This window comes from Pelecanus crispus, chromosome 1 (genome assembly GCF_030463565.1).
Source record: "Pelecanus crispus isolate bPelCri1 chromosome 1, bPelCri1.pri, whole genome shotgun sequence".
NCBI classification, from domain to species: domain Eukaryota; kingdom Metazoa; phylum Chordata; class Aves; order Pelecaniformes; family Pelecanidae; genus Pelecanus; species Pelecanus crispus.
This window is the reverse complement of record NC_134643.1, coordinates 203,794,975-203,815,410: the sequence shown is the minus strand read 5'-3', so window position 1 is coordinate 203,815,410 and position 20,436 is coordinate 203,794,975. Positions and strand designations below refer to the sequence as shown.

The 20,436-nt window shown below is 42.8% G+C and overlaps 1 protein-coding gene across 4 annotated transcripts; it reads left to right on the top strand.

Annotated features, from left to right (window-relative positions):
- The first annotated feature begins 453 nt into the window (after positions 1-453).
- POLR1D (RNA polymerase I and III subunit D) lies at positions 454-20,099 on the top strand. Of its 4 annotated transcripts, none has more exons than XM_075709911.1 (3): positions 454-528; positions 10,568-10,642; positions 18,719-20,099. In XM_075709911.1, exons 1-3 carry the CDS (start codon positions 503-505, stop codon positions 19,002-19,004), a joined length of 387 nt encoding a protein of 128 aa, XP_075566026.1. In that variant the 5' UTR covers positions 454-502; the 3' UTR covers positions 19,005-20,099. The 4 variants fall into 4 exon arrangements, 3 of the variants coding, with proteins under 3 accessions (XP_075566026.1, XP_075566042.1, XP_075566033.1); XM_075709927.1 differs by lacking the exon at positions 454-528 and adding an exon at positions 4,124-4,271; XM_075709918.1 differs by lacking the exon at positions 454-528 and adding an exon at positions 6,842-6,999.
- The last annotated feature ends 337 nt before the right edge of the window (positions 20,100-20,436 follow it).

Genomic DNA, 20,436 nt, shown 5'->3' with positions numbered 1-20,436 from the left:
TGCCCCGGGCGGCGCCCGGCCCGGCGCTGCCCTGCCCGGAGGCCCGTCCCCGCCCGCCCGAGCCGCGGGGGCAAACCCTGGGGGTCCCGCCGCTGACGGGGTGGGCAGCCCCGCTGCCGCCGAGCCCGCTCCCCGCTCGGCCACGGGCGAGAGAGCGGTGACCGCGCCGCGCCTCCTGCCCCCGGCGCGGGGTCCGCAGCGCCGGGGCGGAGGCTTACGGCGGGGCCCGCCGGTACGCAGCGGGGCTGACAGGAGCCCACCGGGCCGGCTGCCGCCCCCGCTCTCCCCTCGGGCGTGGGGGGGGTGGTGCGGCCGCAGGTGCCCGGCGGGGTGTGGCGGCGGCCCGGCTCGCACCGCCCCGGCTCCTCCCCCGCCGGGGTCCTCGCCGTCCTCTGCGCCTGCCCCCGCCGCTCCGCCCCGCCCCGAGCCGGGCTGCCAGCGGGCCATGGCGCCGGCCTTCGCCTGAGGAGCTGGGCCGCAGCGGCGGAGAGCGGGCGCCGCCATGGAGGAGGACCCGGAGCTGGAGAGGTGAGGGGCGGGCGGCGGCGGCGGCGGGGGTCGGCTGAGCGGCCCCGGGAGCTCACGGCCTCGGCGGGGCCTCTCCGCCGAACAGGGCCCGGCGTCGCCTCCCGCCCCGCAAGGCCTGGGCAGCGCTGGTCTGGGGCCGCCCGGGACGGGCCCCCGGGCTCTGCGGAGCGGGCGGCGGGGCCCAGCGCTGCGGGTCGGGGTGCTGGCGGCGGCCGGGGGACGGCCCGCTCCCGGCCGAAGGCCTCGGCTGTCGGGCGTGAGGCGGCGGTGGGGAGGAGGGCCCTGAGGCCGGCCCGGCTCTGCCCGGCGCCCCGCCGCCCGCTCCCCGCCGCGGCCCGCTTTCCCCCGGCTGCCCTGAGTGTGCGCTCCGCGGGGTGCGCAGCCTGGGGCCGGCCTGCGCCCTGGCCTCGGGACGAAGCTCTGCAGCCCTCGCTGAGGGGGTTGCAATAATAAATAAGTCTTTCTACGTAATGGGAAGAAGTCAATTTTGGGGGGGGACAAAAAAAAAAAATCAATTATTCTTGTGATGCGTGCTGATGCCATTTAGAAACAAGACTGAGAAGTGTTAGGCGTCTCATCTCTCATCAGTTATAAATTGGTGATTAGGTGTACTTGGTAAAATTTAAAAAAAAAGGAGGTTAAACTTCTGTTTTTACAAATTTTTATTTTCAGTATTGTAGATATGCCAGTTGACTAATTGTTAAAATTGCCCTCTTTGTACAGAATAACACAAAATGCTTGGCGGTTATTTTGTCAAACAATAAAATTGCTTTCTGCCTTGCATTTCGTTGGGACACAAGGATTCATCTTGTGCGTACTGAGTACAGTGTTCCCAAGCAAACATTGAGGATTAAAGTGCAGATTTCTGTATTTGGATACTCAGTCACAGCAGGCCTCTCTTACTTGTGCTTTAGAAAGACTTCAGGTGTTTATATCGCAGATTTTTGGGGTAATAATCCTATTTGTGGTTATTGGGTGTGGGTTTTGGGGGGTTTGGTTGGCTGGTTGGGTTTTTTTGCAAGCTTGTTTGTGGGTAACTAAGCGTTTCTTATGGCTGTTTAAAACTGTTAGGGTGAAGTGATGACCAAAGGATTTCTGAGCTGTTCTCCCTGTGGTTCTCTCTATTAACTTTTAAGAAAACGTGTCTGAGAGTGCTTATAGAAAATAACTTGTTTCTGCTTATATCTGGCAAGTATTTTAAATGGGACAAAAGCGGTGGCACTGGGGTGGTGGGAGGGCTAGACAGCAGAATGCTTTCTAAGAGGCCTTTAATGCTTGGTAAGCTACTTCTGCTCTCAGATCATCAGTTTAATAATTAAAGCTTCTTTCTATATATGCATGAATGTTATTTTTACTAGTGCCATTCCAAACTTAAACCTCTTTCATTCATAGCAAGTCAGAACCGTCTCACTGTTCTTCCATGCTGTCTGTATTCTGGCTGCTGTTGCCGTGCTGGGGACTTGGGGTCCTCTGGGCGGTTCGGGGCATGGCCGCTCGCTCACCGGTTAGAGCTGACTGCTCCACAGTCTCCTTCTGATGCTCTCCTTCGCAGGAGCCAGATTTTTGAAGTTTTATCCTGCCTCATAGCTTCAAGCTGAGTTGGGATTTGCTATGCCTTTTCCATGGCAGCATGGTAGATAATGAGGATGTAGTTTAGCATGACTTGTTGAGTGGCACATGGTAGGGTTTAGCTGTCCGGTGTCTTCAATCCATTGTACCATTCAACTCCGTATGTGTTTAGTCGTCTCCGAACCCATTTCATAGAATCATAGAATGCTTTGGGTTGGAAGGGACCTTGAGAGATCATTGTAAGTACAATGTAGTGTACTTGATGATTATTGCTTTCTGTCCTGGATCTACCTATCATCAGTTACTTTTTCATACCCCCAGCTTTCATTACAGCTCATTTTGCTAGTAGCACCCTGAATTCAGTTCACGCTATATGCATTTAGATGTCATACTTGGATATTTCTTACTATAAATATGCTTCCCCATACAGTCTTCAGGAGTCTAATACAGACCTTTCTTTAGCCTTGGTTTACAGACATTACTCCTTCGTTTCATATTCAATGGCTTGTTGATCATACTCTCCTGTGAGTAGTACAGCGATAGTAGCTAGGGTTTATAATTTTTAAGCTCTTTATAATATGGCCTTAGCATACAAATAATGGCATTTCTGTTCTGTAGCCATGGTGTTAACTATTCTAGGTAGATTTTTAGTGTTTAAAAATGGGTTTATTTGGAATATTTTCTGTAGTCTGTCTCTGAATTCAGGCTTGTCTTGCAATGTACAACGCCTTAAATAACAGCTAAAGGTTTTTGTATGTGCAGCTTTTATTTAAATTACCATGGGGGAAAAAGAGGTGTAACTATTTTTGTGCAGGTTTTTCAGGTGTGAAGCAAATTTTGTGTCCCAGCATTCCCTGATCTGTTAAGACAAGTCAGTCATCTTTTTTTTTTTTTTTTCCCCTAAGGAGACCTCTCTTCATCTTACTTGCTCTATTTCATCCTTACTGCCACATTTTCCTGCTATTATTTTTCAGTTTTTCTTTGTCTGACTCTCGCTTGACCTTGCGTTTGATGTTTTCCTCGCTTTAATAGGAAGTGATAGTTGCTACTGAAGCTGAATACTAACTCACAAGTTGCTATGTGACTGTTGCATACTCGGGATTTTAAGACTCTAAAAGCCCTAAATACCATAGGTGTGTAAAATAGTAATATTTGCTACATTATTCTGAATTATTTCCTCTGCTCCATCTCACCCAATAACCTTTGCTGGAAGTATGAACTGACGTTTATTCCTGCGAACTTGCTGGTACATCAGTGAGATACAGTGTGATTCTAAGAAAATTCTAGGCTAAACTCTGTTAATATATAATTAATGGTATTGTGAAGATATGACCCAGGAATGAGTAGGAAAAAAAAACCCAGGTTACAAATCAGCTACTGGGATCTGTTTAGTTTGTTTCCCCTGCAAGCACATGTATGTGCTTTTCCTAGTTTATTTCAACTAAATATCCTTTGGGATATTACAGAGGTAACCATTTTCATTGCTATCTAAAAAAAAAAAATCTTTCTTCCCACTTTCCTTCCTAAATTGTCATCATGGTTGTTCGGTGTGTTTGAAGCACAGAAAACGTCATTTCTCTGCAAATATAAAGGAACTGGCTTTGTTATACTGTGTGTCCAATCCTTCCATAATCCATTCTGTCTTTCAACAGCTATAAATATTTCACAACCATGGATGCCATACATTATTAGAAGTGCCTACCAAGCTTGTTTGGAGCATCATTTACTTGGAATTAAGTGTTTCCTAAGGAGATGCTGCTCTGAATGTCAAGAAATGCTATAATTCTGTAACAAGAGGGCTGGTAGTTGAGTTGAGAATCAATAGTCTAATATTTTTGCAGCACAGGCATCCCAGTTACACTTCTTAACATGTAAGCTTTGTGCCTGGGAGAACTTAACTGATAGTTCTTACTATTGTTTTTTAACAGTTAAAATCGAAGTGTCAGGATTCAGTATGCCATTCTTTGCCATGTTCATGGCAGAAAAAGTGGTCTGCAAGCTAAAATTGGTATGGTATGTTCACTACTCGAGCTGGTGAGAATATCAGCACAGAAATGTGCTGCAGATAGCACCTATGGGAATGAGAAATAGAATATTTAAATAAGAAACCCGATCGACAAAGAATGAGAGCATTCACATGTCCGATGTGGAGTATCTTTGCCTTTGAACAAACGGTAGGAAGTTTGTGGCATATTTGTGCCTTTTTTTCATACTTGCTCTTAGTGCTGTGGCTTAGGCTTTATTCTTGACATTCTTTTTCATCAGTTTTCTTAGTAAGTGTGAGCAGATAGGACAAACCGGCTCACAGGAGTTAATTATAAATAACACTGGCCTTCATTACCATTCTTTTATTGTAGAAGGCAGTATCTTCAGTCCTTGACTGAAGGTCTTGATATTAATTATTCAGATGTAATCAGAATACCAACATCCACTTCTATTTTCAGTCCCATGCATGGTTAAAAATAGGTTGTATAGTCAACATAAAACTACTTTGAGAAAATTGATTTAAAAAACTGCTAATTTTTTTCCTGGGCTGTAGCTTGCTGTCAGGACCTAGAGTGCCTCAGGAGGTAGGTTTAAGCATGATTTTGGGGATCACAGTAGCCTAACAGCCTGGCCTTTGAGCTTGAATAGTAGTGGTATAGACTGCAAGCAATTATTAATACTGTGAAGGTCTCTTTGATGAAGATGTGTTTGCTAAAGATGTCCCTTCTCTGACTCAGAGATGTTGAATATGAATGCTGCCCTCCTGGTCCAGGTCTCTGCACTTCTATAGCCAACTGCATGCTGTGAAGCAATTCCAGTAGATATATTTTCATTAGAGTTCTCACTGGGATCTTGAATGAGATGATGGTGTGGGTGGAGATGGCAGGGTTTCTTAGGTTATGTGCCAAAAGCTCCTGGGCACGTCCACACAGGACTAAAGAGAGACCATGGTGGATGGGGGAGCCCAAACAGTGCCCAGCCCTGGCTTCTCCCAGGCCCATCCCAGGAGCCACCAGCCCATCAGAGGTCCATCTCCAGGAGCCCAGAGGAGCACGGAGGCACAGGGGCAGGTGGGAACCCACAGTAAGGACTCAGAGGAATGAAGATCTTTGCTGGGCCCCTCCCAGGGCTGGTCCCAGGAGACAGTCTCGGCCTCCAGGCATGACACCCATCAAGGTGAGTCAATACTGGAGTGCCTTTGGGACTTAAGGGTGTTGCTGCCTAGGGGTGTGGGATGCATTATGGGATGCAGGATAAGAGCATTTTGACATTGCGTGAGGCTTATTATGGGATGTGTAAGGGAGGAGCCAAAGGCGGGGAAAGGGATGGATTCAGGTGATTTGGGGAGAAGCAAGAGTGGGAAAATAAGGAATAAGGGGATAAAAAGGTCTGGTCGTGTGTGAATAGGCTGCTGGTTGGTACACTTGTCTGGCCATGCCCTGTGCCTGGTCATAGAATCATAGAATCGTTTAGGTTGGAAAAGACCTTTAAGATCATCCAGTCCAACCATTAACCTACACTACCAAGCCCACCTAAACCAGTCAAGGGTAGACTAGACTAAACCATATCCCGAAGTGCCACATCTACCCGTTTTTTGAACACATGGTTTAGTCTAGTCTGCCCTTGATGGGTTTAGGTGGGCTTGGTAGTGTAGGTTAATGGTTGGACTGGATGATCTTAAAGGTCTTTTCCAACCTAAACGATTCTATGATTCTATGTCCCAGAGTGCCACGTCAGCACAGCCTGTCCTGTCTTCCTGTTAAATTCCTTTCTAACTCTTTCTTGGGGGAGGGACTCTGTTTGAGGGGAGAGGGTGTGCATCTCAGCGCTAGCAACTAATGTCAAACCATGGGTCAGAGGGACCACGTGTCCGTGGTGTCAGCAACTGGAACAAGTGCAGGTCTGGATGCCAGCAGTTGGGCTGGGACCCTGGGCTGGCAGGCTGGGCACCAGCAACTGCAGACACTTCATGGAGTGAGTAAAACCAAGTGTCAGCCGCTGGAGTGGGACTGGGGAGCCATTTATCTGTGCTGCGGTACTGGAGCAAGTGTGGGGGTGTGAGGGGGGTGTGTGGCTGCTAGTGAAGATCAAGCTGGATCAGCTGGTGAGTGTGAATAAGGTGGGAGCTGGGAGGTGAGTGTGTATCTCTAAGAGCAAGACCATGGGAGGAGTTAGCTGTTGGAGGCTGCGGGGAGTCCTGGCCAGCTGCTGGAGAGACTGTAGGGTCAGGGGCTCTCCAGGGGTGAGACGTGTGTATGCGTGGGCAAGACCGCAGTGGGGTTGGGTACTGTGGGACCAGTGGAGTCCTGGCCGGCTCTGTGGGACAGTCTGAGCCAGCAACTGGATTTGGACTGAAGCCTCGGGGGCTCCTACACCCAGCCAGAGAGAGGAGCGGGATGAAGCTGTTGGTGCGAGCGCTCTCTGTGTCTGTCTGTGATCAGTGTGGCCAGTGGTGTATACCTGCGGTGTGTGCGTCTGCCTGCTGGGAGTAGATTTTCAGCCTTGCTACTGGTTGGACCTGGGGGGCATAGAGCTGCGGCTGCCTCACCTCTCTCTCAGCTGTCAGATCCAGCGTGTGATATATTTTCTCCTAACAGAGTGGTCTATAATTACAATCATTAGGTGGTCTCTGTAATGACATGGTGTTTTCATTGCGTGTAACTGTATCAGGCATACCTCTTCATTACCAATTGTTCATTTTTCAGTCTACCTGTTTGATCTTTCAGAAAAAATGGTGAAGCTCTTTCCCTGAATGAGGAATAGAAAATATCTCTGGTTTTGCCTGACTTTGGAGCCTTTAACATTCTCCCATTCTTTGGGCACATGCACTTGTGATGCAAGTTGTTAGGATTTATGCAACGGGAGCTTTGCCTGTAACCTTGGAATACAGAGGAAAAAGTCTAATCACTCAGAAATGTAAATAGGTCTTGGACCATACTCTTGAAGATAAAAACACACACGACTGCTTATACCTTTATGTTGCTGTAACTCTGCAGCTAAGCTTGATTGCTCAAAAAGGATTGCCACAGCAAGTTTTAAGTGGTGCTTGCTATAAAAGATGCCAGAATGATGACGTGTTCTTAAATGTGCCCCTGTCCCTAATTTTCCCTCCTATCAATCCCCAGTGTTTGAGTTGTCCTCATGTGAATGTTGCGTGCTCCTGCTCATGCTGCTGCTCTTGGAGTTGAAGCTGGCAGCCACAGGACTGTTTGTATTGTAACCAAGCTGTAAAAATGAAGAGAGCAAGGAATGCTGAGTCCCAAGAGGCCTCTAAAAGCAAATGTAAAAACCTTGTTTGCATAGCTTTTAAGCTTTTGGCTTACTTCTGTTGAGGATATAAGTTCAGTGAGTGGAAACACATTATTTCGAAGAGGATCTGAGCATTTTTTGTTTGTCTGTGCAAGTCAAAAGGGCTTTGTAAAGGTGCAGTGAATTAAGAGTGATGTTGAAAGGCCAATATTAGGAAACAAGGTTTGATAAGAGAGGAAGATGTCGACTTATAAGGCTGCGAAGATGGATGATCTTTGATGTAACAAGAGGGAAAAAAAAGTCTCAAATACTTAATGGCTTATAATTCCTACCTAAGTTAATAGAATTGGTGTACTAACACCAATATTAACACTGTGATGCTTCCCCTAAAACTGAATCGTAGCTGTTTAAGATATGTATGTGTATGTGTCTTATTAGTGCTTTGTAGCTCAGATGCTTTGGTTTATGATTTTGATTATAAAATAATGACAGATATAGTGGCTTTTAATCTGCCTCCTAGTCAGGTTTCTCAAAACAGAATCACTAAGTTTGGTAACTGTCATAAGTAAAGTCAGACTCTTTTTTTTTTTTTTTTTTTTTTTCTCTCCTCCTCCTCTTTCCTCCCCTTCATCTGACATTGTTGTTTGAAGGCTCAGGACAAGCTTCTATAAAGGCCACATGTTCTTGCTGTCATCACTATAAACTAGCTCAGGCTGCTCAGATAGCAAATTCTGGGTCTGGAATAAAAAATAAATTTTGCCATAATTTCATGGAGACCCATGTATGCAACATCTCCCATGTTTCAGTGGTAGAGCCTGTGTTTCTTACCTTCTTTTTTTTGTTCTTGGGAAGTAGCTGTCCCACACCCCGCATTGCTCCTAGGAGCAGTAGCTGGCGAGGTTGCTGATGCTGTACTTAGCATCTAGGTGCAGGTAACTTGAACAGGTGACAGCTTACCTGGCCAGATACTCAGTTTCTATAAATGCCTGTGATATGACTGGGTATGCAACATGTCCTTGCAGTCGGATGTGTGCTTAAAACCAGATTTGAAGTACTCCAAGCCCAGCTGCTGCTGAGATCATATTAATATACAAGAGAGAGAGAGACTTTTGTGAGGAACCTTAAACCAATGTGCCATTAATAGGCTAGTGCACGGGGAAGCAATACTGCAATTTTTGGTGTGTTTCTCTACTATTGTTTCTGTAGAAGTCTTGGACACTTTCCTTTGCAAAGCCCTTCAAATGCAAACTCTCAAAGGAAAAAGTTATGACCTGTGAGTATTTGCATGTCTATCTGCCACAGATAGGAGCCTTTGCTGGATGGAAAGGTTTCCCCTTGGAACAATGACATATATATAAATATGTTGACCAAGGTTTATTTATATGTTGTTCAAAAACTTGTGACCAATTCTGGAGGCTTGTTTAGGAATCTTTAGCTAAAATATTGCTTGCTGGAAATTACTATAAGCTGATGAAGTAGTTCTGTGATAGGTGGTTGTCAGTATAAAATATGAACACTATATTCAAGCAGAACTGCAGACTAACTGTAGAAAGAGTAGCTACACCTTGGTGTACATTGGACTTGTACTTACTTAGCACCAACTTGTTTTCTGTTGCCAGGGAAAACCAAAGCAATGAATGCATGAATCCATGATCACAAATGTGAAGGGAGCCAGTAAAGGCTTATGTTAAGACCATAACAAACTGAAGAAGGTTAGATCTAGACTGACAGATGTAGGCTGCTGTGTAACTGCAGAATGTTTTCTCATTAGCTACTGAAGGAAATTCTGTACTGCTTATTTTCATTCCCTGTTATGCATGTGCAGTGTCTACATTTAAAGCTAAGACCTCTTGTGTTTTCTATGTAGGCTTTAATAACCTAAATTGTAATAAACTACTCTGTTAGAAGTTTAGAGCCGAGCATTAACTGGTTAGATCTTCTCATGGACCTGCCATATAAATTGCTTGGTTTTCTTCTCAGACCTGCTTCTGCTATTAGATGAAGTCTCTTGACTTCACTAGTTTCACTTTTGGCTTGATAAGGTACTCGAGGTTTTTTTAATCTGTGGCAAAGCAGCAAAATCCTGCTGTGCTGATAATACCATAACAACATGATGGGACATGGCTTTCTTGACGTTTGAGTTGAAATCTGTTGGCAGCTACTTTTTTTGCACAGTCTACACACACACATATACTATCAAGGTGATGATTGTTTTGCTCACTTAGTCCAAACACCAGCAGCCATTCTGGCACATCATAGCTAGGAGAGCTAAACAATAAATACCCTCTTTATTACCTCCTACCTTCAGTTTCTCAAGCCTTCAGTCTTACCCATGTCAGTGTTGTTAATGCTTAGCTTCATATACTGGGTATTACAGCCAGGTACATAGCTTTACTTTTCTGTCTTGCAGTTATTTTTGATTGACATATATAGTTGCTTACAGGTAACTAACCAAATTGTTAGTTTATGCATTCAATGTATGTAATAAATGGCTCACATTATCCATTCATTGGTTTTCCCATTAACTTCAACCATGTACTGTAGAGCAGTTACTTAAGTTTTATTTGAGATTGAAATTAATTTGTAAGGAGAACTGAAAGACTGACATTGCAGGAGTTATCTATAATTTGCATAATTTATACTCTCTAATGACTTTTTATGTGAGCATAGTTATTTAATTGCTTTAGTCTGGCCAGTTAGTTCTAGAAGATGCTGATCATGTAAAGGTTGGTCATTTTGGATGGCAGTGGATCATAGTTACAAAGATGAGCTCTTTACTTCCACTCTTACACAAAGCTAGTGCAGTTTGACAACTGTAGTTGCAGTGATTCTACTGTCATCTGATTGCTTGCTATTTTACTGGTGTTTAACTGTGCTCAAAATAGGTCTGCTGTGGCTGAAAGACTTTAGGAAGAACCCAAGGTGAAGTGATAGGGACTGTGCTTTTCACTGCAGTACACCAGTTTTGCACACTTTATTTCTACTCTTCAGTTAGTATTGCGATTGTTGTATTTGCAACAGCTTTAATTGCTTTTAATATGTCAAAATGTTTCTTTTAATCTTGGTGCATATGAATCTGAATTTTCTTAATAAGAAAGTCAGGGTGATTTTGGTAGCCTCTTTATTGCTTAATTCATTACAGTGGAGAAGCTCTCCACTTTATTTACATAAGTGCATAAAGTGGCAAGTTCTTGTGTTCTGCGAGTGGTAACTTTTTTCTTTTCCTCATATTTAGGAAGGCTGTGGAAGAGTTACTTAAAGAAGCAAAACGTGGGAGAACCAGAGCTGAAACAATGGGAGCTATGGGTTGGTAAGTTGTGCCAAGAGGAAATGAATGCCAATGCCAAATAAATTTTACATTTAATCTGTGACAGAATTCTCTACCTTTTAATTTGCTTCATGTTTAAATAATTGTCTTCATCCAGGTATTAATTTGTCTGCGCAAAAATTTGAGTCCAGATAAGAAAGAAGTTGGAAGTAAATTCTGCCTGCATGAAATTGCTTGAGTGAATGTGTTGAACTCAAAGCAATTGGAAAACCGGGAGTAGCTTCTGTAATAGTATTTCCTTATAATAGGTGGAACTGGATTGGAACCTTGTGAGTCTTTGAAATACTGGGTAGCTTCAGTGTGCATGTACTTACATACTGGCCACATGTTACTGGGTTAGATTCTGTTTAAGTTAAAAGAATTCATAGCCTGCCAAAGAAACCTAAACCCTTAAAATAATAAAAATAGTTAAGTGATCCTTTAGTAGAGAATCCATGTGTAAATTGCAGCCAAAAATTAACTCAAAGTATAATCTGGTTTTGGAAGGAGGTATTTTTTAATACCAAAAAAAACCCCTAAAACCCTGGGGCTAATTTGTATAGCAAGTGGGAAAAGAATCACAGTATTTAAATCTTAAGTGAGATACAGTATTAATTCTTCAATGCAGTATTTCAGTTTTTACAGCTAGATTATCATGGAATGTAGTGCATGTAATTGTAATTAAAGACGTAATAACATGCTGAGAAGACTCATTCGTCTTAATGTATATGACTTTGATAAGAAGCTGTCGGATCTAGGGATGTTCACACAAGTAGCTCACCAGTTGACTGCATTATGCTCATTTGTAGATAAGGTTTGGCTTCTTCCACCAACAGTAGTAAAAGATAAGCCTGCACTGTTAATGAAGTTCTTGGCTATGTTTGTTTTAGTAGCTTTGAAGAGATTAAAATAGTGTCTTGCTGAAAAAAGTTAATCCTTTATATTTTCTAAACAAGTTTTGGGTTTTTTGTGTATTTTACCCAGTATTTCTGCTAGGGATGCAGTTTATACCCTTTATGTTAAAATAGTTAAATTGGTTTAATCTCCTAGAGTGGTTATAGCTGTACAGATACAGCATGCTTTTACCCAGTCAGCCTTGCCACATGGCCAGGTAAACCAGTGCAGATAATTAGCCCCATGAAGTGTTGCATGCATCCAGGTTATTGTGAATTTGCAAGTTAATTCCAGGTATGGAGACTAAAGATTTCTCTTGGGGATAACCAAGTGTCCCTGTGCAATTTCATTGCCACTCGTTCAGTCTGGAATAACTGCCAGGAGTGTGTATGGGCTTCTACTCCTGGCTCTAGCTACTTCTTATTCCTTGTCTGTGAAAGAGTGGTGGTCCTGCTCAGCTGGCTATGATGATCAGCTTGGGGTAACATGCAGTTTGCTAAAGCCTGATGCCCAAGACCTGCCAGAGGAGGGGATAGCCAAAGATCACCTGTCCTTCAGAACAGCTGCAGATTCCACTAGAGTGAAATAGTGGCTGGCTAGGCCAGGGTTGTATTAAAGGTGTAGGAGGAGAGGATTGTCAAGAAGGCTTCAGGCAGAGAAAGACTGTTGACATAGGGATTGGTGTGGTGATATCCTGAACTGAGACTGTTAAAGTAAGGATCCTTTCAACTGTAGAGGAACGTGAGAATAGCTATACTGGGTCAAGCAAAGGATCTGTCTCTGCAGTGCCCTGTTTCCATCAGTGGCCGATAGCCAGCGCCTAGGAAATGGAGGAAGAAAAGTACAAGAAAGTAGCAGTACTTCCTCAAGGTACTATCCCAGCTTTGGTCAGTCTGCAGCTCAGGATATCCTGCACTCGGAGATGGTTTTTTTGTATATGATGCTTCTCCAGAGATTTTCCCCTCTCTGAATTTATCCTTAGAGAGACTTGTAATTAACTCCATTTGTCACAAATCTGCTGCTGTAGAGTTTGGCATAGGCTAGTGTACAGCTGGTGCGTGTGGCTGTAAGCAAGGTAGAAAGCACCCCATAGGCAGACTCCCAGTAAGTCTTTGGTGTCTAGTTCTGCAGGTGCAAGAGACAGAACAGCAGCTGGAAGCTGCCAGTGCTTTCTTCCCTTTAATATTTTTCATGCCCCATTGTGCTGTTCTGGTCCTTCTGAACTGGCCCAACAACTAGGTATTGCATATGTACATGGGAGATGAGATAACCAGTAAGATATTTGGAAGGAAACTTAACTATGCTCAGTTGAATATCACACTCCAGCAAAGTGCCATCAGATGTAACCGATGTTATGGTAAATCCTGAGGGGTTTCAGAGACTAGATGCAGGAGTGACATTTAACCTTGCAACTGTAAACTACTGAGAGGGGAAGGTAACTGCTGCTCTGAGCTTTGTGGATACCAAACGAAAGGAGGAGAAAAGTTACTTCATGAAAATGTGTATTAGTAGACCAAATCCAGGAAAGCATAACTGGTAGAAGCAAAGAGACACGGTCATCACAAACTTATCTAAAAACACAATCTTAACAGGTAAAACAGAAAACCTTCCTTCCTTGCCAAACTCAAAATGCTTACAGGTGTGTTTCATGAGGACTTCTGGGATTTCCTCAGCCCTTTGTCAGAGGAGTCCTGGAGAAGAGATGCACAAACCCTGGAGACATCTAGTGTAAGGCCGTCAGTCCTGCATTGGCACTGGATAGTTGAAGCAACTCGGCCTATGAAGAAAAGATTTGTTCTGCCATCTGTCTCTGGGTAAGGAGAAGCAGAGGTTGCTACTGCCTATACTTCGCTGATTCCAGTTTATGTTGCTCTCCAGCAGCTGTTGTATACTGGTAAATAGATTTCTGGAGTCAGTGGCATTTGACAGGAATTGGTTAAGGGGAAGTGTGTGGGGAGGTGGCATTCCCAGGGAACTATATTGTGCATACCATTACAAAGGAGTTGTGTTTCCCGGTGGGTGTTGATGGCAGCAAAACCTTAGCCAGCAAGCCTCTGAGCACAGTTTTGGGGCTGCTTTCAGGTTCAAAGCATCGCTCCGTTATTGTCCAGACTGATTAGTTCTCCATAGCTCAAGTGCACTGCTTGAAGAAGGTCCCCAAGCACCCCTACCTAACTTTTTGCTGTCTCCTCATGCGAGATGGATAGTCAGCTGCTGTTTGAGCCTAAATTGCAAGCATCCAAGCTAGCATAGCTGGCAGGTACAGAAGAAATGTACCAAGCGGTCATCCTTTAGCCCACAGTCTCTGATGCAAAGACTCAGCCGTGAAATATTGGACAGTGTTGCTGGTATTTCCTGCAGTTTGGGAATGTTTTGCCAATGTTACGTTGTCTTACAAGTCTGCTGTGGATGATGTGTAGGTGCTGCAACCTGTAGGGGTTAGATGCCAGCAGAAGAAAGGCTTGTCCCAAACAGGGAGGTTGGTGGTGATATCAGGCAAGACCTTATGCAGGAAGGGACGTAATCTGAGACTCTCTGGATGTGGAGCAACTGTCAGTATTGCCAATGGGCTGCATGAGGTCTTAGCTGGTTAAGAGTCCTAGCTCACTGGCCTCCGTGCTCTCAAGACTGCTTAGATGGACCTAGATCCTATCAATGGCAAATTCATCCAAGAAATACTGGATATTGGTATTTGTAGATCTTGCATTACTGGCTGGCTCTTCGGTGTTGACTTGTTCCTTGGATGTCCTCAAGATTCTTGCTCTCAGCACTGCCATATTTCTAGTTCTTGCAGTGTTCCTTTTGTATGCACTCTAAGGCCATAGTGATTCTTGTTGGGGGTCTCCTACATCCTTATGATACGACATGATGTAGGTCCTGTTGATGGTGTATCTGTATCAAGCATTAGTGGAGCTAATCACAAGTAAGAAAATGTGTGAGAGAAGGGGAAGGGAGGATCCTCTTCTGAAGATGTCTTAATCCTGGAAATATTGAGCAAAAGAGAGCAGAATCTGTGGCTAAATCTTAGTGATGCTGCTGTGATGCTGGACTTTCTGAGATGAGGAAAGACATCAGAGCAGCTGTCTGAAAGTTAACACTTGAAGAGCCAGATGGATCCAGGATGGGAAGTTGCGGACAAATAGTGTAACAGCACTTGGAATGGTTAGATGAATGTATCCTTGATTCATCAGATGGAATAAAGCTGTAAGGTACTGGGATTTCCATTGTGTGTCTAAGTAAAATCAAGCTAAAAGCTCAGCTTTCCTTAAGTGGTTTTGTCAGTCCTATGTACCTAATTCATAAGCTTATTATAGCAGTGGAGTTAGGTCCCATTTTAAGGGGTTGTTCTGCTTTAATTGAGAAAGGCAGTTAAAATGCCACAAAAGCTACTGTGTGGACCAGTTCTAGAGGTATTATGGTTTTTTTTTCTCCAATGTATAGGTCTAGTCTTCAAAGATGCTGGTAGCAAGTGAGCTAAGGCCGAATTGAATGTAATCTTCTCTGCTTAAAATACCTAAAATGAGATGTGGAAAACAGGCTATTTTGGGATGGTTTGGTCAGCTCTGCATTGCAAGAGCAGATGAAATTGCAAAAAGAAGATAAATGTTAGAAGCATTAAATTATTTTTAACCCTATTTCTTATAAAGCAATCCTAAAATTGCTTTCATTCCTATAGATAGCTTTCTGTTCAATACCAAATCTGTTTAGAAGTACTGCAGAATACAAAATAATGAAGATGAGACTGAAGGGTTTGAGTGCACCGGAACTGCAAAATGCTGTATTGCGTCTTGGTTTTGAATGGGTGTTGCATGACTGTGCAGAGGCACCGCAGTGTGATTCCACTACATCTCTTCCATTTGAACATCAAAAGGAGGAGAAACAGGGTACAGAGAGAGGTTGCAAAGTAAATATTTTAAAAACTTGTGATCAGAGCACAGGTTCCCATCCAAAGTCCTGCCAGCTGTATCTAGCTGCCAAGACCATACATAAAAGCTTGCAGTGTTGTCCCAGGCATCCTCTTTTGTGAGATCCCCTGTGACCCCTGTGAGGCGGTAACAGCCTAGAGTAGTTGGTTTGGCAAAACAACCTCTAGCTGCCCTTTTTTTTTTTTTGCCTTCAGTCACTCTTTTGTTAAGTACTGTATTTTCCATGGCAGTTTGGAAGTGGTAAGAAGTGTACTTACAAGTTCATACGTAATGAACTCTGTTTCCTGGAAAGATCTGATTTAGTCCGTATGCCAAGGCTGACTGTGCCAAGCCTGTTTGGTATGTCCAGTTACTCAGCAGAGAAGAGACTGTGGTGCATGGCACTGTGCTCTTGTGTCTTAAGTGGTGTCAGTGTGTTTTACTGGTAAGAAGTTGTATGTGATACACTCCTGTGCTGAACTGCACTGCTACACTTGGTGACAGATAATTGTCTGGAAATCCTGTGTTATTGCACAGAAGTTGGCTTAAAATGTCAAAAGTAGGGTTAAGATTTGACTTAAGTTCACAGTAACGGATTTAATCTTCTTTTTTCTTGCTCAAAATGCGATGTTGACACTTCGTCATTGCATAGTGGAGAGATTTTGGGGTTTGTGGGACATGTCCGTGGAGGGGTTCTGTGGGTAAGAATAGCTTGGGTTAGCTTATTGGAGCATGCAAAGCAAAAAGTGAACCCTTACATGAGTGAATCCATTGCTACAGAACTGGAGTCCGTTTTGTAGACAAGACTGCTCTACAATTGCAGGTTGCATGCTTGCTTTGGTCATGCCTGCATCCCTGCTTCAGGCACACCTCATTTCAGAACTTTAATGTTCTTCTAACATGTCTTTTTTTTTTTAAAAAAAAAAAGAGCTTTTAAAAACTGTCCTGTGGCACTGCTCGCTAGTCAGCAGTATTGCATTCCACCTTGCATAGGTTGAGCTTGCCTCCCAACCCTTCAGAACTTACATTGAGGGCAAAGCTGTCATTGAATTGAGCGTTGCAGGATCAGACCTACAGCAAGCCAAAGGCTTGTCTTCAGGGAGGTCAGCTGTAGAAGTATTCTACAATGTTCTCACCATTAGGAATGCTTTCAAAGATACCAGTGGATTAATGCAGTTCACTTTTAATCTTCAGTCCCATATATACCATGGATATATGTAAACATTACGGACTTGTGTGTGTGCATGTGTAATGTAGAACGTGCTATATCTCCCCTTGCCTTTAAGACTTAAAGGTAGAATTTGCTTTGTTGACATCTGAGGTCAGTAAAACTAAGGACTGATGTTTCTCTCCAGTGCCGTAACTTACTGCGGCTCCATGAAAGCCCAGTGGCTCGCTTTCAGCACTGTATGATGGTGAATTAATGGCATCTCTTAGCTGACTCTGAAGCCCTGCATTTCTCACCAGGTTTCATTCTTAGTATAGCTCAGGCAGCACTCATAGTGTCGAAAGAAATACTTCAGCAAGGTGAATTTATATAGGGCGGATTGTCTCATTCTAGTGCTATATATATATATTAGTGCTTAATCAGTGCATTAGCTTTTAAGAAAAAGCAAGAGGAAGGAGACAAATGTGAAATAGTTTTTTGCCTGGGTGCAGCCAAGAGAAAGCTGCCCTCCTTGGTAGGAAGTGTTGAGGTGCAACAGTTTCATGCTGGCATAAGATATACAGAGGACTTAAATGTTGGCTGTTTTGTGTTATGTCTTGAGTGTAACCTATGCCATGGCATATTCAGCATCACGTTCATAGCTGATGTAGCTTGAAGTAGAAACCCTGTTCTACTGACATGTTAGCCTTGCATTTTTACTCAGGGAGACAGTATTTATCCATCTACTGTATTACTAATTTACAAACCAATTATACTAGATACAGATCTGGACTTTTTTTAAAATTTTTTTTTTTAACCAAGATTTGAGTAAAACGGTGTAGATTTATATGCAGAAAGTTTAGAAAACTCAGAAACCAGTTATGCTGTAGAAATGCATCAAGAAATACCTAGTAGAAATAAAACAGTGTGGCTGTTTAATGTATACTTCTAAAATGACTCTCATAAGTTCTTTGAGGATTTAGTAACATCAGTAATGCTTAGCAGGGAGACCTGAAGCAAAGCACCACGGTAAATACCATGTCCAGTAAAAGTCATGAGGTATGCTAAATAATCAGATGGGGTCTTGGTTACAGTCATCTTCCTGTTCTGATACCTCTGATTATTCAGAGGTGTCAAAGGTTTTTAAATGATCAGGGTATAGTTTCTACACTTACAGAAAATATTCAAGTAGAATAGATGATCTTAACCTTGTGATGTTAGGATTCATTGACTCTGTAGTTGACTCAGTAAGTGGCACTGTGATCTCCAACAGCTCTGCTTTTTTAGAGTAAACCCGTAACTTCTCCATTAGCATGCAGACTCAAAAATGTTGTGAGGACAAACACCATGGTGGCTCCCACTATGAACAAAGTCTTTAGAGTGATTTCTGCTTACTGCAGGAATATATTCAAACTTGTTTTTTCTTATTGCATTCTTTAAGAGATGATAAATTGTGGATAAGTAGAGTGCATCTGATACCAGCAAGATAAATGAAATGTACAGTACTTGTTTACTAAAACTAGCTGATAAACTATGTGCAAAAGTGTTAAGCTGCAAGAGGTCAGAAGCAATGGAAGAGTTGGATAAGTATCCTTTGTTTAAGAAAAAGAAAGAAAACATCTTGTTTGGTGGTTAAGATAATTTAAAACTGGTATGCCTTGTGTATATGTTTTATCGCTACAGCTGTTTGGGTTCTTCAGGCAAGTGTCTTTTACTTTCTGAATATCTCAGTTCATTAAATAAAAATGCTGACTTTAGTAGATTATGAACTTGTAACCATTCTGATTTGACTTGGAATGTTACTAAATATTTGATTCCTGAACACCTAAGTTAAGCACCATCAGCCTTAAAATATGTTGTCATCCTCTGCTTCCCCCTGCACACACTGTCTTGTGAAAATCATGTGGGTTTTCACTGTGTTGAAGTAGAATAATTTTTATTCTATGAAGAGCAAAATAAAAGGAGAATGGAGACAACCTTGAGTATATCTTTCTGTACTGAGAGTTTACACTAGGTGGCATGCAAGGAAAGCCGAAAGCACAAACCTGTCTTAAAATTATTGAAGTTAAAATCTCAGACTTGTTTCAGGATGCTTTTATCTTGACTTTTGATCACTTTTATATGTCTTTACAGGTTGAAATGTCCCCTTGCTGGTACAAATAAAAGATTTCTTATTAATACCATCAAAAACACATTACCATCTCAAAAAGAACAAGACCAGGAACGTGAGCAGAAAGAAGACAGTAAGGAGCCTGAGCCAAACAAAAGCAGGAAAGAAGAAAAACCAAAGAAACGCAGAATTCACCCATATACACCCAGCTTTCAATCCAGAAGGAGAGTCAGCTACTCTCCTCCGAGGCACCAAAGCAGGAACCAGCACACAAAGGATAAGCATGAAAAGCTATCAAGCAAACGATGAAGAGAGGAGAGTGACGAATGTGTGTTGTTACGAGCAAGGAACGTCATTAAGTGTCAGACTGCAGGGATGTCTCAGTTTTTCAGGAGAAGATGCTGTTCAAAATTGAATTTTGAACCAAGTTGCTTGTGTGAGGAGTAACCTTGAGGTAGCTGTAGAAAACCTTTCTTTGGGACCTTTGAGAGAAAAACGAAGTGCAGTGTAAATCTTTAGATCATTTTAGAACAGACATTCCTTTCCCTGTGCTCCGTTCCTCTCTCCCCTTCTGACTAAGCTTAGGGGCTTGGTGATGGAGCGTAATACGTGTGTCACTGTCTGATACAACTCGTTTAGTCATGTCACTCTTCTGGAAAGAAATTTAAATTAAGCAGAAATCTATTTATTGTGTAAAGTTGGCAGAACTTCTTTGCTGCTAACCAATAAAGAAGTTTTGCGTGTTTGGGTTAGTTTAGTTTTACAGAATCTAGAAGAAGGGAAAGCTGGTCAGTACCTGGCCAAGCACATATGTTTTGTATAGAATATGAGAGTTTGCTTTCTTTAGCATAAAAAGAATTAATTTAAAATGGGCAATGCTGGTTTTGCTTTCCAGGAGGAGCTACCAGGAAATAACTGATTTTGCTTGTTACTGTATATTCACAAACCTGTCATAGATAATAATAAACATTACCCCTAAAAAGCCATAACTGCAATAATTGTCTCTGTTTAGACTTCCCTTTGTAAGGAAGTAGTTTGAACAGTCTGTTGTCATGGTGCTTTCAAAACAAACCTTGAAGACAAAATTACCATGTTCTCTGTCCACTGCTAGGAAGTTTCCAAGTAAATCTGTAATACTAGAAATGCAGAGGTGATACTTAACAGTCAAATGCTCACTTTCCAAGCCTGCGTGACAATTCTGTAGTGGTACAGTTCTTAAACTTGGGATGACTTGGAGCACATATAATACACATTGGCGTATTCTATGTCTCACTTCTGTTTGTGTTACAGTAACAAACTTCTGTGTGAAATATTTTGTATTTCAGTATCCTTAAAAATAATTGTTTTGAACATAGGTTTCTGGTTTTAAGTGTGTTGACAATAAAATAAAAAACGTTCATTAAAAGTGCTTTGTGGAATTAATGCTTTTAGTGGATTTCTTAACTGATATGGGCCTGTCCCCACTAAGGGAAAGGAAGACCAGCGCTTCATGGTCCTTCAGTGTTGTGTCAGGGCAAGAGTGCCACCTATAGGCTTATGTATACCTCATCTTGCTGTACTTCCCTGTCTCTCTTGGAAGGATCACCTTAGCTAGGAGGTGGGGAGAGCAAAGTGGAGATCTGCAGTGGCTGAACTTTGATGCATGAGCTTGGAATTACTCTTCTGAGTAATGGGAAGGTAGTTAAGCAGGCATTGAGGCCACTGGTGGCTGCCAGGGCCAATGTATCCAACAAAGTGGAAT